We start from the raw sequence: 12,327 nt of genomic DNA on the forward strand, positions 1-12,327 counted from the left end.
ATCACCCCCAAGTTTATGTCTACCAAAAATCCCATAATGTGAGCTTATTTCCAAATTACACTTGAATGTGTCATTATTTAAGTTAATTAAGATGAGGTCATACTGAATTACAGTGGGCCCTAAATTCTGTGACTAGTGTCTTTACAAGAAAAGGAGAGGACACATAGAGACACACACAGAAAAGAAGGTCATGTGATGAGAGGCAAAGATTGAAGTGATGTAGCTACAAGCCAAGAAACATCACTGATTTCCAGGAGACACCAGGAACTAGGAACAGTCGAGAGAGGTTTCTCCTCCAGAGTGTTCAGAGGGAGCATAGCTCTGTTGACATTTTGATTCCAGACTGCTAAGCCTCCAGAATTGAGTGAACACTTTTCTTTTGTTTCTAGTCATCAGGCTTGTGGTTAATTTGTTATGACAACCATAGGAAACTAATACAGTAAAATGAAATTAATTGTATTCTTAATACTCAAAATTGGCAGTTTAAGCCAAAAATTGTAACAATGTAGTACATGTTTGTAGCATATGTAAAAGTAAAGTATGTGATGATAATAGCAAAAAGGAAGCAAGGGAGAAATTGGAAATGTAAGGTCTTACAATTACATTGAAGTGGTATATTATATGAATCCAGACTTGGATCATTTACAATGTACATTGTAATTTCTGAGGCAACAACCAGAAAATTTTACAAAGAGGTAAATGATAAGTAAATAAAGGAGATAAAAATAGAATCATAAAAATGCTCAGTTAAGCAGATAAAACAAAGAAAAAGAAGAAACAAGAAAGAATAAATGGAACAAACAGAAAATGGCTAGTAAGATGCTATATCATGATCCAAACATATCAATAATTATTTTAAATGTGAAATGGTCTAAATACAACAGTTAAAAGGCAGATATTGTCAGACTGAATTTTTTAAAAAGCAATGTTCAACTATATACTGTCAGAAGAAACTTTAAATATAAGGAGACAAAAGCTTTTAAAGTAAGAGGCTAGAGAAAGATATACTATGCAAACACAAACCAAATTAAATATGAGGTAGCTATGTTAATTTCAGATAAAATAGATTTTAGAAGCAGAGAAGGCAATGACACCCCACTCCAGTACTCTTGCCTGGAAAATTCCATGGATGGAGGAGCCTGGTAGGCTGCCGTCCATGGGGTCACACAGAGTTGGACGTGACTGAAGCGACTTAGCAGCAGCACCAGCAGCAGCAGACATCAGAACAAATAAGATTATCAGAGATTAAAAGGAATATTACATAATGATAAAGCAGTCAAATCTGCAAGAAGACATAACAACCTTATATCCTTGAAAAAGAGCTTCAAATTACATGAGGGGAAAAAAAGATAGATCTGAAATGTGATATAGATGAATGCATAATAACAGTTGGAGACTTCAACACTACCTTCTCATTAACTGAGATAATAAATAGGCAGAAATTCAGTAAGAATACAAATGACCTGAACAATCAACTAAATTAATTTAATTACCATTTATAAAATATTTGACCCCACAATTGCAGCATATATATTCTACTCAAGTGCAGAACATTTATGGAACATTTATTAAGACAGATCATATTCTGACTATTAAAAACAAATTGAAAATAATGTTATAAGGCATGTTCTTTAACCATAAAAGAATAAAATAATAGAAAGATATCTGGAAAATCCCTTAATATTTGGATATTAGTCAACATGCTTTTAAATAACTCTTGGGACAAAGAGAAAGTCTTAAGTGAAATGAAAAATTATTTGAACAGAATTAAGATGCACTATATCAAAACTTGTGGGATACAACAAAGTAGAGTTTAGAGTAAAATGTATACTATTTAACGACTATATTAGGAAAGTTTGTTTAAAATTATGACTTAAGCTCACTTAAGAAAGTAGAAAAATAAGAGTATATTAAGCCAAAGCAAATAAAAGCAAGGAAATAGCAAAGATTGTAGAAGAAATCACTCTCCTCTTTCACTTTCATCAAGAGGCTCTTTAGTTCTTCTTCACTTTCTGCCATAAAGGTGGTGTCATCTGCATATCTGAGGTTATTGATATTTCTCCTGGCAATCTTGATTCCAACTTGTGCTTCCTCCAGCCCAGTGTTTCTCACGATGTACTCTGCATAGAAGTTAAATAAGCAGGGTGACAATATACAGCCTTGACGTACTCCGTTTCCTATTTGGAACCAGTCTGTTGTTCCATGTATAGTTCTAACTGTTGCTTCCCGACCTGCATACAGATTTCTCAAGAGGCAGGTCAGGTGATCTGGTATTCCCATCTCTTGAAGAATTTTCCACAGTTGATTGTGATCCACACAGTCAAAGGCTTTGACATAGTCAATTAAAGCAGAAATAGATGTTTTTCTGGATCTCTCTTGCTTTTTTGATGATCTAGCGGATATTGGCAATTTGATCTCTTGTTCCTCTGCCTTTTCTAAAACCAGCTTAAACATCTGGAAGTTCACAGTTCACATATTGCTGACGCCTGGCTTCAGAATTTCTGGTCCCATCCCTTCATGGGAAATAGATGGGGAAACAGTGGTAACAGTGTCAGACTTTATTTTTCTGGGCTCCAAAATCATTGCAGATGGTGATTGCAGCCATGAAATTAAAAGACGCTTACTCCTTGGAAGGAAAGTTATGACCAACCTAGATAGCATATCGAAAAGCAGAGACAATACTTTGTCAACAAAGGTCCATCTAGTCAAAGCTATGGTTTTTCCAGTGGTCATGTATGGATGTGAGAGTTGGACTGTGAAGAAAGCTCAGCACCGAAGAATTGATGCTTATAAACTGTGGTGTTGGAGAAGACTCTTGAGAGTCCCTTCAACTGCAAGGAGATCCAAGCAGTCCATCCTAAAGGAGATCAGTCCTGGGTGTTCATTGGTGGGACTTTTTGAAGTAGAAACTCCAATCCTTTGGCCACCTGATGCAGAGAGCTGACTCATTGGAAAAGACCCTGATGCTGGGAAAGACTGAGGGCAGGAGGAGAAGGGGATGACAGAGGATGAGATGGTTGGATGGCATCACCAACTCAATGGACATGGGTTTGGGTGGGCTCTGGGAGTTGGTGATGGACAGGGAGGCCTGGCGTGCTGCAGTTCATGGGGTCACAAAGGGTTGGACACGACTGAACGACTGAACTGAACTGATAGAAGAAATCAATAAAATTGAAAACAACAGAGAAAGTCAATGAAGCTAAAAACTAGTTCTTTGACAAGATATTTGAACTGGTAAATTCATTGCCAGACTGACTAAGGGAAAAGACAAAAGGCTTAAATCATCAATATCAAAAATAAAAGAGGAGATATCAATACCTACCCCATATTAAAAGGATAATTATGGAATACAACAAACTCTATGCTTATAAAGTCAACAACAAAATGAAATACACCACTTTCTTGAAAGACACCAAAAAGTACCACAACTCACTCAAAAAGAAAATAGATAATCTGAATTAGAATTCTAGGTTAAATTTGTAGTTTCATATCTTCCAAAAAATATGTGTACCTATGGCTGATTCACATTGCTGTATGACAGAAATCAACACGAGGTTGTAAAGCAATTATCTTTCAATTAAAAATAAATAAATCCAAACCAAACAAAAATTAACAACCCAGGGACATATGGTTTCATTGTTGATTTGACCAGGCACTTAGGAAGAAATGATACCAATTCTAAACACTCTTAGAAAATTAAAAATGACAGACACTTTCTAATACATGAGAACTGATAACAAAACTATATAAAGAAATTACAGGAAAGCTATAGACCAATGTCATTTCTCAGAACAAAGAGGCAAAACTCAACAAAATATTAGCAAATTGAATCCATTAATATATTGAAAGGATAACACATCAAAATCAATTGAGATTGATCCCAGGAATGCAAGGCTAGTTCAACATTCAAAAATTCAGTCAATATAACTTACCACATTGATAGACTAAATATTTTATATAATATGTATATATAATCTCAAAAGTGGCAGAAAAATTATTTAACAAAATTTGATGTCCGTCATTATAGAAATGATCAATATAGTAGAGATAGGAGGGAACTTTCTAACCTGATAGAGAGTATTGAGCACATAAGTGTTAGGCATATAACTTATTCATATTACTTTCTCCAACAACCATGAGACAGGCAGTATGGATGTCAGAAAAAAAAATAGGAAACTAAGAAAGAAAGATCAGTTAATTTATCCACTCTCTGCATCTAGTAAGCAGCAGATGCAAGGTTATAATTCACATCTATCTGTCTCAAGAGCTCACTCTTCATTATCTTGCCTCCCAGAGTGAAAATGTAATGGAAATTGAAGTTCATAACAATAGTTCAGAGATTAGAATGGATAATTTAATAGAAAATTGGTGCTTGAATTAATTATCTTTTCAGAAAACATGTAATATTTAACTGAGGTTAAATTTTGGAATACTAAAGATTCTCTTAATGAGGAAAAATACCTAAGTGTGTGATTGGTTACTTTTAAAAATATAAGTCCTGAAAGATAATTGTTCCTATTGAGAAAAATGAGATTAATTTATTTAAAAATATGCCAATAAGAAAATGTTATTCTGAATAAATGAGAGATATTCACAGATACTTGTTTATGAAATTGTTCATGCTAGTGTCTATATTATAATAACAGAAGGAATGGAAGCAAACTAAATGCTCAAAGAAGGAAATTACACTTAATTTATATAATAGAATATAATGCATTTTTATGAAATGTGCTCCCAATATTTCAAGCCTATAGAAATCAAGATTCATATATAGAAAAAGAAACTAAAATGGAATACTCTATAAGGTAGCATTGATTCTGTGGATGGTTCTGTTTTTCTCAGCATCTTTCTGCATTTTCTTAACTTTTCATAATGAAAATTTATTACTTAAAAATATTTACAAAAAAGAATTTAAAGCAGTTAATTATAATGTTAGGAGGAAGATTTTGCAGAGCCATTAAGAAATGAGCTTACTCTAACTCTCACTCTTACTCTAGCAGCTTGTGGTAGGTTTAGACCAAATCCAAATCTCCATGTATTCTCAGGTACCAGCAGCCATGTGAAAAATTGTCCCTGGGCCTGAGCTGGCCAGATTTGTTGAGTGAGAACTTATGGTCTCCCTCAAGACATGCCAATTTGGGATGCTCTTTGTATGTTTCTCATTACAGCTTTTTTTATTTTTTTCATTATTTTGTAGCTGTGACACCACTTGTAATGAACAATCAAACAGATGTCACTGAATTTATCTTCTTGGGATTTTCCAACCACCCCAACCTACAGGGCTTATTCTTCCTGATCTTCCTGGTCATTTATCTGACAACCCTCCTTGGGAACACACTCATAATAATATCTACCGGGATCAGTTCTGCTCTCCACACTCCAATGTATTACTTTCTGAGCAACTTGAGCTTCTTGGACATCTGCTACACATCCACCACCATTCCAGTTATGCTAATGAACTTCTTTCGGGAGAAGAAGACCATCTCCTATGACAGCTGCCTTTCCCAGGTCTTTTTCCTCGTGACATGTGCTGGTGCTGAATGTGTCTTACTGGCAGCTATGGCTTATGACCGCTATGTAGCCATCTGCCACCCTCTTCAATATCCTGTCCTCATGAGTGTAAAGGTCTGTGTTTTTTTGGTGACTGGGTCCTGGCTATGTGGGCTGGTGAATTCTGTGACACACACAGTGCTGGCAGCCACACTCACTCTGTGTGGACCCAACCAGATCAGTCACTTTCTCTGTGACATCCCATTCCTCCTAAAGCTGTCCTGCTCTGACACCTCTCTCAATGAGTTTGTGCTCCATGTGGCCAGTGCCACTATTGGCCTGAGTCCCTGCCTGTTTACTGCTGTGTCCTACATACTCATCATCTCTGCCATCCTTAGGATTCCCTCTGCTCAGGGCAGGAGCAAGGCCTTTTCTACCTGTGCATCCCACCTCACTGTGGTGGTGGTTTTTTATGGAACAGCCAACTTCAACTATGACAGACCCAGAGAAGGCTACTCCCTAGACATGGACATCCTAGTCTCTGTACTGTTCTGTGTTATGACCCCCATGTTAAACCCCATTATCTACAGCTTGAGAAACAAGGAGGTCAAATGTGCCCTGAGGAAGCTAGTTGGAGGGTATGTGTTCCTGGGCAATATTTTGTCTAGAGGTCAATGGTCTTCAAACTAGGGTATGCAGCCATCTGAAAAAAAAAATCAAAGTATTTATAACATAGATAGTTTTAGAAAGTCTGTACCCAGATCTTCAATTCCTACATATCAGTTCAGTTCAGTTGCTCAGTCGTGTCTGACTCTTTGCGACCCCATGGACAGCAACATGCCAGGCCTCCCTGTCTATCACCAACTCCTGGAGTTTACTCAAACTCATGTCCATTGAGTAGGGGATGCCATCCAACCACCTCATCCTCTGTCGTCCCCTCTCCTCCTGCCATCAGTCATTCCCAGCATCAGGGTCTTTTCCAATGAGTCAGTTCTTCACATCAGGTGGCCAAAGGATTGGAGTTCCAGCTTCAACATCAGTCCTTCCAATGAATGCTCAGGATTGATTTCCTTTAGGATGGACTGGCTGAATTTCCTTGCAGTCCAAGGGACTCTCAAGAGTCTTCTCCAACACCACAGTTCAAAAGCATCAGTGGTTTGGCACTCAGCTTTCTTTATAATCCAACTCTCACATCCATACATGACTACTGGAAAAACATAGGCTTGACTAGACAGACCTTTGTTGTCAAAGTAATGTCTCTGCTTTTTAATATGCTGTCTAGCTTGGTCATAACTTTTCTTCCAAAGAGTAAATGTCTTTTAATTTCATGGCTGCAGTCACCATCTGCAGTGATTTTGGAGCTGAAAAAAATAAAGTCTGCTACTGTTTCCACTGTTTCTTCATCTATTTGCCATGAAGTAATGGGACCAGATGCCACGATCTTAGTTTTTTGAATGTTGAGCTTCAAGCCAACTTTTTCACTCTCCTCTTTCACTTTCATCAAGAGGCTTTTTAGTTGTTCGCTTTCTGCCATAAGGGTGGTGTCATCTGTGTATCTGAGGTTATTGATATTTCTCCTGGCAATCTTGATTCCAGCTTGTGCTTCATCTAGCCGGTTGGTCATAACCTTCCCAGGAACTCCTTTCTCTCCTCTCTTTCCATAAATACTCTTATTCCAGTTTGCAAAGTCAAGATGTGTCAAATACTTTGTATTGGTTCTCCATACTATCGCAGTCCTTTAGAGTTTGCCCCACATCACAAGGGCTGAAGGCCTGGAAACCGGAGTTTTCAGGCTCCCTTGCCACTAAGACCCCATCTTATATTCTGCCAATATAAGAGTCATACATGGGAGAGTAGAAGAAAAAGGATAAAGGAGAAATTTTCTTTTTCTGGACCTGGTAGCAGCAACACTAGCACTGCAGTGGCAGAAACAGTCCTGTGGTACCAGATGTTTGCAATCTTCTGTAAGAGCTGTTTTTGAAACAAAAGGTCATACAAGTATGGAATGTAGCCTACATGGACTTTTAGTCTCCCAGGCTTCTCTGTCCAGGGAATTCTCCAGGCCAGAACACTGGAGTGGGTAGCTGTTCACTTCTCCAGAGGATCTTCCCAACCCAGGGATTGAACCCAGGTCTCCTGCATTGCAGGTGGATTCTTGACCATCTGAGCCATGAGGGAAGCCCAAGAAAACTGGAGTGGGTAGCCTATCCTTTCTCCAGGATCTTCCCAACCAATGAATTGAATAAGGATCTCCTGCATATAGGCGAATTCTTTATCAGCTGAGTTACCAGGGAAACCCACAAGTATGAAATAAGTATCTCTATTAGGAAGGATAGAGGCTACCACAGAGAGTAATATTATCTTCTCTCCCCTCCCCTTTTTTGGCTCCTCAAGCCCTTTGAACAATTTTATCACTTATTTTCTATGCTAAATTCCTATAGGTTGAAATACATAAAGTAGTTTTTCATTTCCTCTGTGAACACTCACTGTGACAGCATTTTCTATCAGGAGTGGTTCTAGGAAACAGACCCTCAAAGATAGAAATCTTGGATTGGGTATCTGATCTGCTGGAGTTGAAAAGTACTAATAACATCATAGCCAATGGGATATAGGAAATTATGGTCATCCATGGTATGCAATAACAAAACAGATTCTTAATATTATCTACAGTCATTGTCTGAAATAAAATGTCCATTGAAATACAGGCTTTGGAGCACCAAATTAGTGCTGCAATTGACCTTTATACTGAGAATAAAGATTATAAAGGTCACTTACTGACTACTACTACTGATTACAACAGAAAGCTTACAGGAAGAAAATGATAGCCTCAGGCACTAACTTTCTCATTCAAGGGAAAGTCAAACAACCAGAAAATATTTTCTCTTTCAAAACTGATGAAGCTTAATCTGTTCAGTTCAGTTCAGTCTCTCAGTCATGTCTGACTTTTTGCGACTTCATGGACTACAGCACGCCAGGCTTCCTTGTTCATCACCAACTCTCAGAGTTTACTGAAACTCATGTCCATCCAGTCAGTGATGCCATCCAACCATCTCATCCTCTGTCGACCCCTTCTCCTCCTGCCTTTAATCTTTCCCAGCATCAGGCTGTTTTCCAGTTGTCAGTTCTTCACATCAGGTGGCGAAAGGATTGGAGTATCAGCTTCAGCATCAGTCCTTCCAGTGAATATTCAGGACTGATCTCCTTTAGGATGGACTGGTTGGATCTCCTTGCAATTCAAGAGACTCTCAAGAGTCTTCTCCAACACCACAGTTCATAAGCATCAATTCTTCAGCGCTCAGCTTTCTTTATAGTCCAATTCTCCCATCCATATTGACCACTGGAAAAACTCCAAGGAACAATCATCTTTTAATTTCATGGCTGCATTCACCATCTGCACTGATTTTGGAGCCACCCAAAATAATCTCTCACTGTTTCCCCATCTATTTGCCATGAAATGATGGGACTGGATGCCATGAACTTAGTTTTTAGAGTGTTGCGCTTTAAGCCAACTTTTTCACTCTCCTCTTTCACTTTCATCAAGAGGCTCTTTAGTTCTTCTTGGCTTTCTGCCATAAGGGTGGTGTCATCTGTGTATCTGAGGTTATTGATTTTTCTCACAGCAATCTTGATTCTAGCTTGTGCTTCATCCAGCCTGGCATTTCACATGATGTACTCTGCATAAAAGATTAATAAGCACAGTGACAATATGCAGCCTTGACATACTCCTTTCCCAATTTGGAACCAGTCTGTTGTTCCATGTCCAGTTCTAACTGTTGCTTCTTGACCTGCATACAGATTTCTTAAGAGGCAGGTGAGGTGGTCTTGTATTCCCATCTCTTGAAGAATTTTCCACAGTTTGTTGTGATCCACACAGCCAAAGGCTTTGGCATAGTCAATAAAGCAGAAATAGATGTTTTTCTGGAGCTCTCTTGCTTTTTCAATGATCCAATGGATGTTGGCAATTTGATCTATAGTTCCTCTGCCTTTTCTAAATCCAGCTTGAACATCTGGAATTTCACTGTTCACATACTGTTGAAGCTAGCTTGAAGAATTTTGAGCATTACTTTGCTAGTGTGTGAGATGAGTGCAACTGTGCAGTAGTTTGAGCATTCTGTCATTGTCTTTTTTGGGATTGGAATGAAAACTGACCTTTTCCAGTCCTGTGGCCACTGCTGAATTTTCCAAATTTGCTGGCATATTGAGTGCAGCACTTTCACAGCATCATCTTTTAGATTGAAATAGCTCAACCGGAATTCCATTGCCTCCACTACCTCTGTTTGTAGTGATGCTTCCTATGGCCCACTTCACTTTGTATTCCAGGATGTCTGGCTCAAGGTGAGTGATCACAGCATCATGGTTATCATGAAGACCTTTTTTGTATAGTTCTGTGTATTCTTGCCACCTTTTCTTAATATCTTCTGCTTCTGTTAGGTCCATACCATTTCTGTCCTTTATTGTGCCCATCTTTGCATGAAATGTTCCCTTGGTATCTCTAATTTTCTTGAAAAATCTCTAGTCTTTCCCATTCTATTGTTTTCCTCCATTTCTCTGCACTGATCACTGAGGAAAACTTTCTTATCTCTCCTTGCTATTCTTTGGAACTCTGCATTCAAATGGGTATATCTTTCCTTTTCTCCTTTGCCTTTAGCTTCTCTTCTTTTCTCAGCTATTTGTAAGGCCTCCTCAGACAACTATTTTGTCTTTTGCATTTCTTTTTCTCAGAGATGGTCTTGATCACTGCCTCCTGTACAATGCTACAAACCTCGTCCATAGTTCTTCAGGCACTCTGTATATCAGATCTAATCCCTTGAATTTATTTGTCACTTGCACTGCATAATCATAAGGGATTTGTTCTAGGTCATACCTGAATTATCTAGTGGTTTTCCCTACATTCTTCATTATAAGTCTGAATTTTGCAATAAGGAGTTTAGGATCTGAGCCAAGGTCAGCTCCCGGTCTTGATTTTGCTGACTGTATAGAGGTTCTCCATCTTTGACTGCAAAGAATATAATCAGTCTGATTCTGGTATTGACCCCTGGTGATGTCCATGTGTAGTCTTCTCTCGTGTTGTTGGAAGAGGATGTTTACTATGACAAATGCATTCTGTTGGCGAAACTATGTTACCCTTTGCCCTGCTTCATTTTTGTACTCCAAGGCCAAATTTGCCTGTTACTCCAGGTACCTCTTGACTTCCTACTTTTGCATTCCAGTCTCATATAATGAAGAGGACATCTATTTTGGGTATTAGTTCTAGAAGGTCTTATCAGTCTCCATAGAATCGTTCAACTTCAGCTTCTTCAGCATTACTGGTTGGGGCATAGACTTGGATTACTCTGATATTGAATGGTATGCCCTGGAAATGAACAGAGATCATTCTGTCATTTTTGAAATTGCACCCAAGAACTGCATTTCAGACTCTTTTGTTGACTACAAGGGCTACTCCATTTCTTCCAAGGGATTCTTGCCCACAGTAGTAGATATAATGGTGATCTGAGTTAAATTTGCCCATTCCGATCCATGTTAGTTCATTGATTCCTAAAATGTCAGTGTTCACCCTTGCCATCTCCTGTTCGACCACTTCCAATTTATCTTGATTCACAGACCTAACATTTCAGATTCCTATGCATTATTTTTCTTTGCAGCACTGGACTTTACTTCCATCACCAGTCACATCCACACTGGGTGTTGGTTTTGCTTTGGCTCCATCTCTTCATTCTTTCTGGAGTTATTTCTCCACTCTTCTCCAGTAGTATATTGGGCACCTACCAACCTGGGGAGTTCATCTTTCAGTATCATACGTTTTTGTCTTTTCATACTGTTCATGGGGTTCTCAAGGCAAGAATACTGAAGTGGTTTGCCATTCCCTTCTCCAGTGGGCCATATTTTGTCAGAACTCTCCACCATGACCCATCCATCTTGGGTGGCCCTACACGGCATGGCTCATAGTTTCATTGTTAGACAGGGCTGTGGACTATGTGATCAATTTGATTAGTTTTCTGTGATTGTGGGTTTCATTCTGTCTGTCTTCTGATGGATAAGGATTAAGAGGCTTATGGAAGTTTCCTGATAGGAGAGACTGACTGTGGGGGAAACTGGGTCTTGTTCTGATGGGCAGGGCCATGCTCAGTAAATCTTATTTTAAATCTTATATTAAGTGAAGCTTAATATTAGAACAAAAATCTGATTCTATCAATTGCATAATATCAAAGAAAATTATAAGTCCATGATTTCTCTAGGTGTCTTATGTGCTAATTAGGGCATTGGCTTGCTAATGACTCTGACAATTAAAGTGGGAAAATACAGAGAATTTAGGAAAATCTTAGGACTTCGAACCCTTAAACCTCCATTAACCTCTTGTGCTAAAAGAAACAGCCCTTCCTCCCCTATCTGAGACTATCTTCCTCTCAGTTGAAACTATAATGATCTCACCTGAGATCATTACAAGTAATGGTAATTCTCTTTAAAAAGCTCACCCACTATCCCTTATTATATCTACACACCTAACTGGGGCCCAAACCCAGAATAACTCAGGATAGTAGCACAAGGTATAACCCAGGAGACTATAATATTGACACCAAAATTAAGTTTAAAGGTTTTACTGTTTTTAGAGACTAGACCAAGAATGCCTGAGGACAAAGAACTCATCTCCCACCATGAACACATCAAAAATAGTCAACATGTAGAACAATTCTCACTGAAAAATAACTGTAGACTTACATAACTCCTGTACAACCAAGGCTGTAAGAAATATTCACACAAAATTGGGTACAAAGGGAAAGGAAGTGATCAGGTTGAGCCCTGTGCTTTGGAAAAGGAAGCATGTACATGTGGAGACCC

At 38.5% G+C, this 12,327-nt stretch overlaps 1 protein-coding gene and 1 long non-coding RNA gene across 2 annotated transcripts in view; one reads left to right on the plus strand and one right to left on the minus strand.

The window, feature by feature from the left end:
- The window catches only part of LOC121817731 (uncharacterized), a 199,772-nt gene that overhangs the window by 108,175 nt on the left and 79,270 nt on the right, over window positions 1-12,327 (minus strand). The gene's annotated exons all lie outside the window — the stretch shown is intronic.
- On the plus strand, window positions 5,041-6,180 carry LOC101113720 (olfactory receptor 5J3-like). The gene has a single exon (XM_012179812.5). The coding sequence runs from the start codon at window positions 5,215-5,217 to the stop codon at window positions 6,178-6,180; it is 966 nt and encodes a 321-aa protein (XP_012035202.3). The 5' UTR covers window positions 5,041-5,214.

This window comes from Ovis aries, chromosome 1 (genome assembly GCF_016772045.2).
Source record: "Ovis aries strain OAR_USU_Benz2616 breed Rambouillet chromosome 1, ARS-UI_Ramb_v3.0, whole genome shotgun sequence".
In the NCBI taxonomy this organism is placed as follows: domain Eukaryota; kingdom Metazoa; phylum Chordata; class Mammalia; order Artiodactyla; family Bovidae; genus Ovis; species Ovis aries.

Coding starts and splice junctions, on each gene's coding strand:
- LOC101113720 (XM_012179812.5), top strand. CDS start 5,215: ATGAACAATCAAACAGATGTCACTGAATTTATCTTCTTGGGATTTTCC.